This window comes from Triturus cristatus, chromosome 3_1 (assembly GCF_964204655.1).
Source record: "Triturus cristatus chromosome 3_1, aTriCri1.1, whole genome shotgun sequence".
In the NCBI taxonomy this organism is placed as follows: Eukaryota; Metazoa; Chordata; class Amphibia; order Caudata; family Salamandridae; genus Triturus; species Triturus cristatus.
The window spans coordinates 1,120,503,050-1,120,520,767 of NC_140583.1; the positions used below are offsets into that span (position 1 = coordinate 1,120,503,050).

Sequence of the window (17,718 nt, forward strand, 5' to 3'; positions counted from 1 at the left end):
AACACATGACCGGCCTCATGAACAACTATATTCTGACTACATTTGGTATTTTTGGCAAATATAGTTTCATTTCGTCAATTAAATCCAACAGCACTTGGCTATATAATGTATACTTCCTCCACTATTTGTTCAAAAAGGGTGACATGCTGGCCGATTACTCTCTCCTTCCTCCTCATTCTCGTTTATTGTGACACCAAATTTCTCATTCACCTCTACTTCGCACATGGATCTGCATTTCTGAAAAAGTGAACTCCAGTCTGGGAGATTTCTTGTTTACTTTGCAATTGGTTATTACATGCGTCCACTTAGTGGCGAATTGCAATTGTTCTGCGACTTTCACTAATTGGAAATCTGGCACATCATTTGTGAATGGCTATTTGAAAACTGCAGCCTGTGATTCGCTAATTTACTTCTGATTCGCCGTGGATTCGGTTCATGGAGCTGAATTACTGAAAGCGCCAATGCCTTGCTTTTGCACATTGCAAAGCACACATTTCGAATTAGCTAATCAGTTTGCGACTGATTAATGGTTCGCAAAACATTCATACACCGGACCACACATTCCTTATTAATTGGATATTTTGATCTACAATTATCAAATATAAAATAATACATATTTAATGTATTTTTCACAAATACATACTGTGTATGATAATAATAAATAATAATAAAAGATTACATCATTTTATTCCATATATATATTACTCTTGTTGTATGGGGCAGTGCTAAATTCTGTTCCTTTGAATCATTTTCCACTGAGACCAGAAAATTGTTGTTGCATTTTAGGCTTGGCCGGCTCGCGTTGATGGATGTGAACAGTGCGTGTACGGGGTACAGAGTGGCTCCAGGCCCTCAAAGTGACAGGAAAGTGCAATTTAAAATTTGCATACATGATGGACTAAGACATCCATCACAAATGCAGTGTTATGCTTTATTGGGCACAAGTCTTCTGTTACAGAGCTTGGGTTAGTACATTGTCATCAGTCTACTGTTCACCCATGCTTCAAAAAGCCAGGCAGGCAATGGCATGGCCCTAACCTCACAGTTAGTTTGATTTATAGTATAGGGCCTGCAATACTGTAAATCATTGTGCACTGTTACTTTGTAGTTATTGGCAAAGTAGAAGGCTCTACATTCTTATGCACATTAAGAGTGAGAACAGAGTCTGTCATGCCGTGGCAGGAGCGGAAGTGCACAGTCAGCATGCAATGACAATAGTAATGTTTTTATCAGATAAGCAGGACCAAGAGTAGTAGTGCCATGACCTATGAGAGTGGATGAGACACCCATACATAGAAATACGGTGCTGCAGGACTGGGAAGATGGGGTGTGATATATGAATACATGTGCGACTGTATCTTTGTTCATGTGCCTATGTTTGGGTACATGCTTAAATATATAATATGTCAGTATGTTTGACATAGGGGCCGACTATGTTGTTGTTTGGAAAGGCTCTGAACGGCATTCAGAATCTGAGAATCCAATTCGGAACCCATGTTTCCGACCGAATAGGATAGATTTTCGAACGACCGATTACAATGCAAGGAAACCGTTCGGGCTGTCCAATCCGGTTTCGAATGGGATTCAGGCAGCCCAAGTCATTCGGAGCCAAATCATACAGCTCTATGGACACGGTTTCCGACCAAGCGATTATGATGACCGATTCTGACAGCCGTTCTGAATCGGTCTGCCCGACACGAAACGACTGTCAGAATCTGAATTTGGGGGCCCTATAGTTCCCCCCTTCACCCGGAGGCCTATGGTTGTGGCCCGTGGGGGTACCCATGGGACCCCTCTTTACCATCATGCACAGTGTGGCAGGCACCATGGGGTGCCCATCACAGGTTGCATGGTTTTCCCCAACCATCAGTCCCACAAAATTGCCAGGACAGCTTTGGATTCCCAGTCCAGCCCTGCATAATGGCACCAATGTATAGGATATTCCACGAATACATAAGTGTAGTTATCCTTGGCATTGAGGTGATTATCTCTGGCATATAAAGGCATTCTTGGTATGAATGGCTATATTGGCATATAAAACAGATCTGTTCATATTTTAAAGTGGTAAATATGGGTTGAAATATGGAACCCCAACATGTATATACTGAATAGAACATTTCATATTTAAAGTTACAGTATGCATTTTTGAGGAGACATGATTTTTATTCTCCGACATAAATATAACATAGCAAAATGTTTACATTTTAAACATTGTCAAAGCATTGCTTCAGACCACAAAATTAGAATTTGCAAAATATATTTGGGTGATAACTCCTTACAAACACAATTCAAAATTTAAAAAAAACCTCTAAAAACATGCAGAGGCTGAGTTAAATAAAACTCCCCATGTAACACTGGAGCAGTCTAACAGCTTAAGGCTCAAAGCAATGCCTGCAATGCAATATTAAAATTAGACCTCACAGAGATATTAAAAGCAAATAACAAAACTGACAGTTAAAGTGCTTACTAGAGTATAAGATGCACAAGCTGGCCCACCTCTTTACACTGGGTGCAAATAGCTATGCTCTGTGTGCTAACATAGCCAAGTGCAAACAAACTATTCGATAAAGTGCTACATACTGATGAAAGTACAATAAAGTACGATGTGCCATTAAGTAGGTGCTCTTTCACGTCCTAAAACCAAGTTATGCAACCTATGTGTGATAACTGTTGCTGATTTCAGAAAACATATTGGTGAATTTTTCCCCCTTAGTATTATAGAGCACTTGTTCAAGTGGCTGTTAATTCATGACATATGAGGCAGAATCGTGGAACCAAACTTTTTTTTTAATTACAAAATTTGATAATGTGATTTCATTTATCCACAGTTAATAGCATGCATTGCATGGCAAAATGTGTGAATTTATTGCAACTCATAGGCTGTTGTTTGCAGTCAAAATTATTGTTGCTTTCAAAATTTAGGTAAGGGACATATTGGAGCGAAGATTATTTTCTGAGTTCAAGAGATTACTGCTCATTCCCTCTCCTTAGTGACAAAAAAGGGCACTTACTTTTGTTGCTGTTAATCCATGAATTGTGTGGAGGCAAATTCTAATTTATATTGCCATGCTTTTTATGACTTAGTCATTTATGCTGCCCGAGGCCTAATACTGTAGATTTCCTATAACCTTACTGAACCTGTGAAGTCTTTGTAACCTGGGTGGTATGATCATTGTAAGATCTGCCAAGTCAACATCTGGTGTCTGTGTCATTAGACAGCAAGTTCTATGTGATTTATCATTTTCCCACCCTGTCACTTCCATGAAGTTTTGACTCGTAATTGTTTGCTATGAATCTACATGGAAGAGGCTGAATGGGAAACATCATTCGAAAACACAATGCGTCATTCAAGATTGCATAACAAGATGATTTTTTTAATTGTCTGCAATATTAATGCCTGGATCCTTTACCATTAATGTTCAGTACGCTGATCCTTCTTACTCATCCCATTCCTAACTAATGGAGTGAGTAAGCCCATTCATTCCCTTATTCCACCCTTGTAAAGCTGTCTTCTCTTTTTATGAAAAAAAACTTCATCATGTATAGACCGCTACCCTTCCTCCAACTTCCAGTTTCTTTACAAACACAAGCTGAAAGAAAGGGAGAATGGGAGGGGTGTAAGGAATTGGGTGAGTAAGGAAGAATCAGAGTAATGAAGGCTACCGATAAGTAATCTAGGCATTACCACCACATCTTCCTAACCTCGTTCCATTACTTACTAATGGAGAAATGCCCAACCAATCAAACTCTCAGCAACATCCATGAAATACAAAAGACAATAAAACAGCAGCAATAGAAGAAAGGAATGAATTGTTATTCGATCCAATATATTTGTAACAATGCTTAGATACAGAAATTGAAAGTATCATTCATGAACAATCATACATTGCAGCACCTTACTTATTCAAAGGAACCTGCAGGATATGAGAACTGAAAAAAAGTTCAGACCTTTGTGCAATATTGAGGAGATTATGATGTGAGATAAAGGTGGAAGGGGATGTCCACGTAGCAGCCTTACATATATCTCTAATTGAAATTCCAGAAAATTTCACCCAGGAAGCCACCATGCCCCAGGTACAGTGAGCCTTGATCACACGAGGCATATTTACACTGCCAGCTGCATGAGCTGGAAAATTATCAGACTTGACCCATCTTGCCAATATTGTTGAAAACAGTTTTTCACCTCTTTTTTCAGGGCCAACGTTCAGAAACAGAGATTCAGACTGTCGAGACTCAGCTGAAGGGGTAAGGTACATCTTAAGGGTCCTCACAACATCAAGGAGAGAGAGCAAAGAATCAGAAGCAGAGGCCCCCTCAGGGAGAACTGCCAGCACACCCTCCTGGTTATGATGAAAAGAAGAATTGATTTATGGGAGAATGTTTGGATTGAGAGATTAAACTACCCTATCGTCAAAGATTCTCAAGTATGGGGGACAGCACAACAGAGGGTTTAACTCCCCACGCTGCCTTTCAGAGGTAATGGCCTCCAAAATGAAAACTTTAAATGTGATACATTTGAGGGATACCTCCTGGAAAGCCTAATAAGGTCCGCCTTGTAGGTGGGAAAGAGTCATGGCAAATCCCAGGTAGAAAATAGCAGAATGGACCACAGGCCTCAAAATCTAATTAGTCTTAAACAATTGAGATGCCAGAAGTTCAGTGGATGACACATTTTCTCAAAGGCATCTAAACGTTTTAATGAAGAACTACTGGAGTTTGAGAGTAGAAACAGACAGACCCTTGTCACATCTCTCCTGGAGGAACTGAAAAATATCCTCAGTGGGAATGTAAATAGGGGGCAAAGACTTCTCCTTACACGCATGGTCAAAGCATTGCCAATAATGTTCATCCGCTTTATTTGTGGAAGGTCCCCTAGATAAATGAAGGAAACAATATAATGATATAGAGAAACCTTTCTATAGGAAACGTGCCCTCTCAACCTTCAAATTGAGAGTTTAACCTTGGCCAGGCTGACGGAGAGGAGAAGGGGTCAAAAGGAGAAGCCATTTCCCGGCCAGAGACAGAAGCTGAAGAAGAAGGAACCAAAGGTGCTTGACCCAAAGAGGGTGAACCAGAATCACCTCTACAGGATCTCTCAGGAGATGCTCCAAAAACCTGGGAATCAGGGCAATAGGAGGGATGGTGTACAGGAAGCCTGGAGGCCAGGGACTGGTCAGAGCATTGGTACCCCCGTCCTCTGTTTTTGAAACCATATAAAAAATAGAGGGACTTTGGTGTTCTGGAAGGAGGCAAAAAGGCCCTCTGCTGAAACTCCCCTGCTTGCTGCAGAACTGGAGAAAAACTTGAGGATATAACTTAAAAAAGAAGGAGGGGTCAACCACCACTGGAGTTCCTGATGGACTGAAGTAGACATTGAAATCATATCATTATGATTCTCTTGTGTAGGATACCAGTTGATCAGAATATGATGAACCACATTGCCTAGATAAAGTCGAGACCGTGGAATAATGGCCAAAGTTGCTGATTGGAAAAAAAAACCACTAAGGGCCACAATCATATCTTTTAACACGCCACAAGAAGACTGAGTGCTCACCATCTACCCATGAAGTCGTAGCCAGTCCCTTGCTGATGCCTCTGGTTTCTGGACCAAGGTCCGAATGAAAGCTCTCAGTCTGGCACGCCTAGTATCAGGAAAAAAAATCATTTACAATCGTGTGTCGAAGAGTGCCCCAATATAGTCCACTGTTTGGGATGGAACCTGCAGGGATTTCAGGTGATAAGAAAGCTGAAATATTGCAGAGTCTCCACACTCCTGGTTGTGTCTGAGAGGGCCTTCGGATGAGATGGAGCCTGGAGTAACACATCATCTAGATGCTGGTGTATGATAACACCTTAAGAATCACTGGTGCAGGGATCTTTGTAAAAATCCAAGGAGATGACTTTAGGCAAAGGGAGGTATTCAGAATTGCAAGTAGTGCAAGCCAGGCAGAAATCTGCGGAATCTCTATGAAGCACCCGCCACTGGAACATGCAGGTAAGCATACTGGAGATCTATCTTTGTAAGAAAAAAACCTGCAGAGACTACAAGACTTGCCCGCTGCAAAGTATTCATCTTGAAGTGAATGTCTTGACTGTACTTGTTTAGGTAATGGAGATCTATAATCATATGAAAATCACCCATTATTTTCTTGACCAGAAAGACTTGAGAATAACAACCCAAGGCCCTCTCCTGCATAGGGACTTTGATTATGGCCTCCTTCTTTAGCTAGGTTCTCAAAACTCTGGAGAGACTTGTAGTACATAATCCCGTGACACCACCTGTACTACTCAGCTGTTGTCAATCAAGGTCCTCCATACTTTCGGAAAGGAACAAAAGGGGAGAGCCTGCCCCTACAGGACTAAGGGAGGGTACAATGTAGTCATCAGGGCTGCTTTGAACCAGCTTCACAATCGGTGTACGGTAGGAAACAGAAGCCTGAGAAGGCTTGCCTTGAAGCTGAGTCCAGCTCTGTTGGAAATCTGTTCTACGTCTCCTGTACAGATCAGAACTTTTTCTGCCAGCATCCCAGTTCTTTTATTTCAGTCGAAACGTTGGACATGCTTCTGGCTCTTAAAATGTTTTTTGGGAACATCCTCCAATTCATCACCAAATAGTCTGTTACCAGAAAAAAGCATCCTTAATAAAAAGTTTTTTTCGAGCCACATCCATCTTCCAATTTTGTGAATGTAAATGTCATCTTGCTGCCACTGCAGTTGCTGAGGTGATGGCAGATGCTCTTAAATGATCGAAAGTGATATCCAAATAGAACTTTGCCTGGATCTCCATACAGCCCAAGACATGTAAACAATCCTCACCTTCCTGGATTGCTGAAGAGGGAGACTGGAAATCCTTAACTAATGGCTGAGAAGTATACACCATATGTATTTCAAATTCTAACGAAAAGCTTAGACCAGCATGTTCTCTTTTCTGGGCCATCACTGCTTTTCTATCCACAGGATCAGGTAAGGTGACATCTTCAGTAACAAAGAAGGCTTCCTAGAGTTTAGAGGGGAGGGGATTCAAGTATCAGGACCAGCTGCAATTCACTTCTCACATGTGCCAACAGATAAAGTCTCCCCATGTACCTAGGCACCGGGACTCTTTCAAGATGTCCCCATTCTCATTTTAGCAGGTTCTGATAGCAGGACTTACAGGTACATCTAGGGACTGATGGTCTCTGGACTAGCCTGAACCAGTCTCCACTAGTACTGGGCTGATCATCATCCTGATGAAGCTGGAGATTAGATAAAAGGTAAGAAATGGCAGGCTCCAAGTTCTCCTTTAATGTATTTTCCTCTGGAAGAAGATTCTGAGGGAAAAACAACCTCCTTTTTATCATAATCTGGGAATGCCCAAAACGATTCAGATGAAGAAGAGGAGACCACCTGAAGAGATCACTCCAAGGACCTAGGAGAAAGAGACAAATTACTTTTGCCATGCTGTTTATTGCAGGTATCTGATGATTTCTGCACCGTCATCTTAAGATGCGCCACAGACATAGAAGGTGAATGATGTCTATAACTATCCTCTTGAACAACTTGAAGTAGTCTATCAGAAGAGTGCTTGCCATGGTGAGTCCAGCAAAAAACGCACAAGGAGACAGAGTATGACAGAAACAGGTATCAATAAATACTCCTAGGGCATGCAAGGGAAAACAATATAATTGCCTGAACAAATAAATGTACCAGAATCAGACAGAGAATAGACTCTTCAGGTAGCGAGAAAAAAATGATAAGAAGGACCTCTGTAATTCCCAGTTCTCCAATTGTGACATACATGAGCAAACAACTGCCCAGTATGAGTCCAAAGAATGAGGCAGCTGCATTCAGGAACATGTAAGTACACAAAGGAAAGTAAGTGTGTGTACTGCATTCCTGCAAACTCCAATATGCATAGTTTAGTCCCCAGAAATCAGTTTGCAACAGACACTGGCCCCTGGGGTCAAGCCTGTGTAGCGAGACATAGCACTCGATGCAAACAATTAAAGCTGATCTTAGTGAGAGATTGCTACACACGCGGCATCTAGGGAAAACAATAGACAGCATCTGGGAGCTATGCAGCTTCCAAAATCAATCGGTAGTAGTTCCCAATTCAAGCGGCTCCGGGAAAATGGCCAAAATAGCTTGCAATGCCCCATTACCAAAGGCAAATAAACAACGGTGCCTAGGCAGCCTTAAAGCACCCAGTGAAACTATCCAAACAGAATCGCTGCCAGCAAACCTCGAAGGGAAGCAAGCATGCACTGCCCAAGCAACCGCTGAGGGAGTGCCACACTTCTGTGCAAATAACATGTCCAAAAACATGGCACACGGCCACCACAAATGCCTCAAGAGCCCTACAAGGGAAGGGCACACAAAAGTAAAAACAGGAAGTTGGAGGAAGAGGAGGGGTTTAAACATCATGAAGTTCTTTTAATAGAGAAGACCGCTTTACAAGGGTAAGATAGAGGAGTGAATGGGCACAGTCACTCCATTATTAAGGAATGGGACGAGTAAGGAAGATGAGGAGGTAATGGCTTTTTAGCCATCCCTTTAAAGGAAGAGTACTTAAAATGCACTGATTTATTATTATTTTGTTTGAGTTGTTTTAGAGAAGATGAGTCCCCCGGTATCATTGGGGAGAGGTGAGCTTGATTAGGACAGCATAAAGTAGAGGATTATTTCATATTTTATTTATTTATTTAAAGATTTGTGACATGCACAGCTATCCACAGGGTGTTCCCGGCGCAGAAGCTCTAAGGTGGAGAATTTATGAAGTCGCAGATTAAAAAAGCCAGGTCTTCAAACCTTCATAAGAAGCAAGCAATGATGTACAAGTCCTCTGGTGTTCTGGAAGGGAGTTCCATAATTTTGGGCTTAAGTAAGAGAAAGAGCTCCCTTTAATACAGGCTAGGTGGAATCTGGGGACATTAAACAATGCCTGATTCATAGATATCAAGGCTCGAGTTGGCTGATAGTGCACCACCAGATCCTGAATATAACGAGGTCCCAGTCCAGCCTTGGCCTTGAACATGTACCATAAGGTTTTCAATTTAATGTGTTTAGACAATGTGAGCCAGTGGAGCTCATGGAGAAGATGAAAGACAGATGCAAATTGTGGAAGTTGGTACAGAAGTGTTGCAATCACATTCTGTACTACCTGCAACTGATGAATCGTTGCCTTGTCAGAGCCCAGGTATAACACATTGCTATAGTCCAGTCTGGAAACATTTAAGGCCTGTATCACAGTCCTTTGAGCTAGAACGGGGATCATCCAAATCATCTTTCTTAGTCACTTAAGTACTGTTATATTTCATATCGGTACCCCAATATAGGTTTAGAGAACATCATAGTCTTTCCCTACATCATCTCCCCTTCATTTCGTATGAACGAGCCTCATATGGACATAACTCCAAATAAGGACAGAATGCCTTATAGGGACTTAAAGCCTTATAAGGACTGACGCCTTTTAAGGACTAAACCTTTCACCTAGTTCCATGACGAGGGTGGATTTTGCCCGATGGATATTGCTAAGACGTCATCCTTACCACATATGAATAATTTATGAGAACACTCTCCAGGGGGCATACTTCACCTCTCCTATCTCCGCACAAAGGTTTGATCCCCAACGTCATCCTCATACTAAACAATGGCTAACACACGCACATTGAGTGTATAAATACAGCACCCCTTGCTATCAGTAGACAGGAGGGAACCGAGAATCCAAGGCCGACACACTGACCAGAGACTCTGCAGCTCTGACATGCAATCGATCCAGCTGACAGTGGTACGACCATCCCTTGCGGGGTGTCCAACTCAAGTCCAGGACAAAGTCCCACACTCTCACTATTCAGGTAATGGGGTTCGATTAAACCCTAGTGGGATTCTTGGCTCTCAGGCTTTTAGACTATTAGGCTATTAGACTATTAGGCTCTTAGGCTTAGTAGCTCTTTAGCACCTACTCACATGCTAGGTACACTCAGGTACATCTAGACAGGCATCTTAGGAGTAGGCACTTTATTTTTATAAGTGCATTTTATATTCATGTATATGTTCATGACTATTGAAATATGGTAGAGCTGTACTATTCCTCTTTATTCACTGTACTGCTGATTCTATATCTCTGCTACTGTGTTACAGTTGTAGCAGCACATATATTTTATATGAGAAGTACAACGGTAAAATAAATTCTTATTGTAAACACGCCCAACTGTTTCTTCTATGAATCTCTCTGAGAGAAAAAGAGGAAGCACTGGGTGAAAAGTAGTATTTTGTTTCCACGAGTCTGAGGAATCAGGGTTTGTTGTGTTCTGAGGTTGCCAAAAACAAATCTGTCTGATAAAAGGAGATTCTAGTGTCACTGTGAGCTAGATAATGCAAAAATAGGCTAACATACTCGGCAGGGGAGTACAGAATCAGTCTGCCACCAGATCCACAGTTTATATTATCCGTAAACTGTGCAGGTCCTGCATGAAGGGTATTAAGGAACTACACTACAGTACAGCAAAGCAAGTGGCAGTCACCTTGGTCACCAGTGGTTGCATAGAAAGCTTGTCATCAAGCAGGAATCCCATGTTTTGACCTTTGAGGATGGAGTCAGCAGAACCCCAAGAGAGCCCGGCCAATGTTGTGGGCCCCAGAGAGGAGGTCTTGCTCAGTATCATTACCTCTGTTTTATCCTCATTGAGTGGGTTTTTGTTCATCCATGAGGAGGTGAGACTCAAGCCCGGGAGAAAAGCAAAGGGTACATGATTCTGTGCAGTGACAATGTAGAGATGATCTGAGTGTCATCTGCAAAACAAAATATGGTCAAGCCACATCTTTCCCCTACATCCGCCAGATGAACAGTTGAACAGTAGGGGACTCAAAACTGAGCCTTATGGGCTTCTTAAGTCTCATTTAAGCCTATGGCTTCTTCGCAAATCTGTGTTTAAATTTTGGCATAAGGAGCCAGATTGATCAAGCTAAATTGCGTTCGCAAATGCTGAAATTCGCAGAATTTCAGCATCTGTACTCGCAATTTAGCTGTGTGCTATGTAGGTAGACAAATACCTACTCGCAAAATAAGGAATCGCAAAAATTGTGATTCCTTATTTTGCGCAAGCATATAGAGAATCGCAATTTGCGATTCTCCAAATGTTATGCTAGTAGGCATCGCACATTGTGATATTGCCTTAAGGAATCGCAAATTATCACCAACTTCAAGTTGGTGGTAATTTGCGATTTCCTTTAAAAAACACTTTTTTGCTTTTTTCAAAGTGCCATGTGACACACATACATGCACATTTCAGGGGTACTCAGGGTGTCCTTTTGGAACCCTTGCACCATTGAAATTGCACGCGAAATTCCCAATCCTTCCTATGGGCCTCTCGGCCCATAGGAATGAATGGGAAGACATTTCTTAATTGCGACTCGCAATTTGCGAGTCGCAATTAAGGAATGTAAAGGAATCGCAAAACAATTGCTAATTTTTATCTACATATTATTTTGCGATTCTCAATAGCGAATCTCTAAAAATCGCTATTTGAGAATCGCAAATGCATTCTTTGATACATATGCCCCAAGATGTATTGTTTGCCCCTTTTTTTTACATTTCCAGAGTGGAGACAACTCCTTGGGCCCTTATGGAGTGAATCAGATTTGCACCTGTACATGTTTGCATTGTGCAAGTTTTGGGAAAGTGTTTACACCACTTTATTTTCAAAATGCACCAACCACCATTGCATATTAGGATTCTTTACACCAGTATAATGTATAGAGATAAGCAGTTGTACAGAAGGGAGTCTAAATAATACTCCATAAATGTTTTTCATTTTTCATGTGTGCGTGATCATCTGCAAAATCGCACTTCTTAGCTAATTGATTTTAACTATTGTTTTAACTATGGTGTTTTCTAGGTGTGGATCTCAATGATGGCCTGTGGCACATGGTTAACATAAATGCCAGAAGACAGCGAATAACCCTTACTCTAGATAACGGCGTCCCATCTCCAGTTGATGCAAACAATCTGCTGCAGATTTACTCGGGAGACAGCTACTATTTTGGAGGTGAGTGAACAGACCAGCTCCTTTAGTGTAAAGAGAAGCCATGAGCCAGCCACTGTTTGTAGCCCTCTGGGAGATATTAGTGAAGTGGCATTTTAAATAAATGTATTCTTAAACCATGCTATCTAACTAGAAAAGGTACATGTATAGTGTATAAAGTAACATAATTCATCTCTTTTCTCTTCTGAAGGATTCAAATTAAAATATATGATTAGCATAGCGTAACTAAAATTAGCTTATTTGATTTAGTCCCGTAATAAGGCCCCTCTTCGTCATTATAAGTTAGTACGACGAAAAGGGCCGAAAAACAGGACTGCGGCCATCTTGGCCCTTAACTCTCTCGTCGTGTAGGAACTACGATCACGTGGTTCTCTGAACCCATATTTTCCTCATTTAGCACACACCAGTTTAGAAGACAGGCTGAATTGTATTTACGACTGAGAAGCAAGGTCACATCTGCTCAAAGGGAGTACCAAGCAAATTTCCTTCTGAACCTGGGACGAGAAGGGATTCACCCGGCCGACCTTCTATTCTTAAAGATAGTAACCCTTTTTGTATCGCTGAAACTAGATATAGGATGAGCTCATTAGGAGCGCCTGGACGGGCTGGTACTTTTCCACTTGTAAGGCTTTGTATGTTGCGATGATAATGTATAAAAGTATGAGTTTGTCAAGGAGCCAGCAGTCTTCCTCGGCGCACCTCCTGGGTGAGGATCGATGAGGCTCCTCTATGTAGAGTTTTCTGTCTGGCCAATAAACGCTTGAACCTTCTACGTTGCCAACTGCTCATTATTTGACTTACATTGCGGGCCACCGGTAAGTGTGGCCCTTGGGATGAAATTTTGGTTACAACAGTTGGCGACCACGAAGGGACCCCGTGATAGGGTCTGACCTCCCCCGTAATCGGGTGGTAGGTTCGAGGGCGTCTTAGCCGGGTGAGCGGAGGACAAGCTCGAGGGTTTCGCTCCGCGCGCTCGAGTGGGATGCCCTCTGCTGCTAGTCACCCTTCACTGGGGTCCTACGGGCTCAATCCAAGAAACGGACCGTGTTGGTCGAGAGGAGTTGGCAGCGAAGAACGGACATTGGTACCAGGGTGCACCCGGTGAGTAGAATTTTGATTTGAAGCACTGATTATAAGCAGTGCACGTTTTGATTTTGAAGCACGCGAGGTGGAGCGTGTAGTTGCATTTGAAGCACAGGCTCTAGGGCGGTGCATTGATTTTGAGGCAGGCGCTGGAGAGCGGTGCCACTGTTGATTTGAAGCCCGAATTATATGGCTGGGCATTGATTTGAAAGTACATGTACATTTGGTACGATTTGATGGGCCCTTTTTTCTGATTTGATAAACCACGCGCGGAATGTAGCCCGATTGCACCTGGGAGACTCACGACCCGAGCTGGGTAGCCACGAGACATATCCACGGCGAGGCACAGACCTTCTCGGGACAAGCCTCAGTGGTGAACCAGGAAGGCAGTGAGAGGATCTGTGGTGTAGTCGGGGATGTCTATTGTTGGAAACATTACGGATTAGTGTGAGACTGGCTCACTGATGGTGGTGGTAAGGGTTGTAACTCTTGGTTGTGGTTTATGTCATTTGTGTCTGTATTGAACCAATCACCATGCCTTGTTTTAGTAAGTTGAATTGTTTTAGCTGTTGCTGTCGGACAGGTGACTCTCGGCTGGCTGAGAGTCAGCCTGCCCCGCCGGAAGGCAGTCCTAGCCACTATATGTATGTGAAGCATGGAATTACCCCTTTATTGTTTTGTACTCTGTGGCATAAATATACTAAAAGTAACGAAGAATTGCAATGGCGAAAGACTGGCTCGTTTGATGAGAAAAAAATTGCTTTCTTACAGGAACAACTGTTCTCCAGGCGTAGCCGTCAGGCTATGTTTGATGCTCTGGGTTCGTGGCTGAAAGAATCCAAGCAGCGGAGGATAAGGGAGGAGAAGCAATCCAGGGCTAAGGCTGGACAGAACGTGACTCAGAAGGCCATAGCTGATGATAGGTCTCGAGCAGAAAAGGGAATAGACTGTATGAACCGTGAATTCCGATTGAAGGTAGATAAGAGCTATGTGACTCGACCCAATGCTGAAGATGAGATAGAAGGCTTACTGGATATACGGCCACCGCCTCCTTATGTGCCTCAACGGCTGTATCCAGAGGTGGCCGGAGTCTCGGCTCCGGCCACGGCCGCGTCCTTAGGAACCTCGGGGGCCTCAGCCCCTCCAGCTCCCCCCAGTTCCTCTCCTTTGACAGAACTCTCCCGACTGTCCACATCCGTGTCAGAGGTGATTACTATGTTACCAGCGCTGTTAACAGCCGCAGCAGCTGGGACAACACAGCTGCCATCCGGGTCAATGACTTCCCCTTCTGTCCTGCCCTCCTCCTCCGCGAGTACTACGCCAGTAGCAGCTGCCACCACTCCGACACGTCCGGTTCCCTTAGCTGAGGGTAAAAGGTTGTTTACTCGTTCGGCTTTGGGAACAGAAGAAAAATAAACTATTGCTGTACAGGCATCCCAATGGATGCGGCAACCCATTTATTCATTATCAGATATTTGGAGCACCATGAGAGATTACGAGCCGGTAATGCAAAAGCATGCATTAGAACATATGGCGAACCGCCTTTTATCATTATGGGAACAGGTACACACGGAGGGAAGGGCCCCGGCCATATTATACGATATCGTCACACAAACCCATAGATCCCGCCTTACCCCAGAAGAAGTGTATGGGAATGTGCAGACCTTGGTGGCGTATAGAACCCGTCTGCAGTCGACTAATCCTACGGGGCTATCCCAGTACCCTATGCGGGAAGTACACCCCATCTACCACCCAGAAGTTACGGAAGTGGTAGACGCCCTCGGGGTAGTTACTCGTCCCAGAGTGGAGGCGCATTTCCAGGAACAATGGGTGTATACCCCCTGGAAACGAAGTGAGGTGTTGTCACTAAAAAGTCAGTTACCAGATCCCAGGAAGAATCCTACCGCGTATTACAAAGAGCTTACTGAAGCGGCTTCCTCTGCAGTAATGACGTTGGCGGACATTGAACTATTCTTTGCTTTATTAGTACCGGTGGACATTTGGCGCCAGGTACACGATCAGGACCATGCAACCGAATTTGGGGGAACTTGGGAACAGCTACGGGAATGGGATAGAGATCGTAAACCAGGGAATAAGCCCCGGGCGGAAATATTGGCCCTTCCTGATAGGATAATAAATTATATGCATTCGCTGATCCCTCCCCGGAAGGTGGATTGGGATAAGTTGACGGCCTGCAAGCAGAAGAAGGATGAGAGTGTATCAGATTTCTTTACGAGATTTGAGGGAGTTTTCATTGACTTCAGTGGACAGGACCTGGCCACTGAAGGAGGGGTACGTTTGTTCGTGAATCGATTCGTGACCAATCTGCTGCCGGAGGTATCGGCTCGATTACAGGCTGCTGAAAGCACCTGGACAACTACTACCCCTTCGACAATATTGAGTATGGCTCAATATTATGAACATCGTGAGAATGAAAGCAAGGACAGGACAGAAAAGAAGTCGAAGGACTTGAAGACTCGAGTATTGTTACAGCAAGTAGAGAGAGGACGGGGAAGAGGGCGAGGGTCGCAGAATTTTGCTCCAAGAGGGGCGGGTCCGGCACAGACGACAGGACGGACAGACTTGGGCATAAATCAATGTGCCTTCTGTAAGCAGGAGGGGCATTGGCGAGCCCAGTGTCCGTTATTATATGAACAGAACAGTGTTCCGAGAGGTCGGGTAAGGGGACGTTTTGGTGGACAGCGAGGGGGATCTACGAGACAAGAGCATTCGGCGACAGGTGAGACTGGTCAGAATTGTTTTGATCACGGTCAGGGGAAGCAGTATTACAATGATGGTTATATGACAGGCGAGGGATCAGGTTATTCTCAAGCATAGGACAGCCAAAGACAGAGTCAGGGGCAGGTGTCGATTCCAATCGATCAAGCTGGACCTTATGTCCATGCACGATTATTGAACGCATCAGGTAAGTTCCTAGTTGACACAGGGGCCATGAACAGTTCTGTTTCACGTGCCCTAGTCCCGGGGGCTGCTCTGTCTGGCCAGAATAATGTGTCTGTGGGGTTTTCTGGAACTCCGGTGGTAAGCCCCATCTCACAACCGCTTCCCCTTACCCTGGGGTCGGTATCAATAAACTCACCTTTCCTTTTGACCTCCCAGTGTGGAGAGAACCTTTTAGGCATGGACATATTGAAAAGATTGCATGCTCGCATCTATTGTTCCCCGGAGGGGGTTTACTTGACCATAAAAGACCCTTCACCCCTCTCCGCGCAATGCTTATCTAAAACAGAATCTCTACCACCAGAACTGGCGTGCATCCCGAAAACCCTCTGGGCGACTGGAGACACCGATGTGGGCCATTTGCAAATTCCCCCAGTATCGATTACTTTAAAACAGAACGCCCAGTTGCCGAAAATTCCCCAGTATAAAATTGCCCCTGCTGGGGAACGAGCTCTAATGGTTATCATTCATGATTTGATTAAAACCGGAGTAGTGGAAGAAACGGCCTCTAACACGTGTAATAGCCCTATTCTTCCGATTCTTAAACGAGCCCCGGTACAACAGACTCCTGATTATGCTGATACCTATCGATTTGTGATTGACCTACGAGAGATCAATAAGATCGTGGTACCCCAGTACCCTGTGGTACCTGATATTAATGCCATCTTCACGATGATTCCTCCAACCGCACAATTTTTCTCAGTAATAGATTTGAAGAATGCTTTCTTTAGTATCCCTATACATCCAGATAGCCGCTATCTTTTCGGCTTCTCATTAGGGGGCCGTAGCTTCAGATTCTGTCGCGCCCCCCAGGGGTATACGGAAAGCCCCAGTCTCCCTCTCATCTCTTCTGTTCTATAAACCTTTACCATGCTACCCCCTCTTTTACTACCTTCTCTTTCTATCCCTCTCTCATTTATTCTTTTGCTCATTCTCTCCCTCCTCTTTACTCTTGAAGAAACATGAGAAAAGAAAAGTAGAGTTCAATTGTGTGTGGAAGGTTGAAGCTAGAGACCATGTTTAGTTTGAGTGTACGGAAAAGACTAGAAAGGGTACACTACATGTCCTAAGACTTAGGGTATGAGTATTACTGAAAGGCAAGGGTAGGTGTTGTAATGCTTTCATGTTAAACTGTCACGCGCTGGTAGCAGCGCGTGACAGTATCGGCTCAAATGCTCTTTTGCGCGAGAGCACCCATTGTCCTCCACCCTTTCCCATTGGCTTGCCAACATTCCACATTCCTAACCCCTACCCTTCCCTGCTACCAACGGTCATAACGAGATTGCAATCCTGACCAGCGACTGCACACAGTGTGGGGCTGTATTGGAATAAACCTGTGAACCCTTCTTACCGCGTCTCCCACTGTGACTCGCACACTTTCTTCCAACATCATTTTTACAGTGTTTTCGTCACACAATTATTCAAAATGTGCACCTTAAGTTCATTGAATCTCTCCCAGCCACAAGCCTTTCTTCCTCTCAAGGGTGAATCGTGCATGCGATGGAAATAAGAATGGGTGGGGTGTCTATGAACATAATGGCTGACTCTGGTTCCCCATTCACTATTGTTAATGAAAATTTATGGAAGCAGCAATTTGTAGGTAAAATCGGTGCTTCACTTGAAAAATCTAATGTAATTGCTAGAAGTTACA

The 17,718-nt window shown here is 43.7% G+C and overlaps 1 protein-coding gene across 1 annotated transcript in view; it reads left to right on the plus strand.

Moving 5' to 3' along the window:
• Nucleotides 1-17,718, plus strand: part of LOC146861608 (contactin-associated protein-like 5) — a 1,183,739-nt gene that overhangs the window by 643,125 nt on the left and 522,896 nt on the right. The window contains exon 9 of the mRNA XM_085646457.1: nt 11,877-12,026. Coding sequence (XP_085502583.1) covers nt 11,877-12,026 — 150 coding nt within the window. The remainder of the gene's footprint in view (nt 1-11,876; nt 12,027-17,718) is intronic.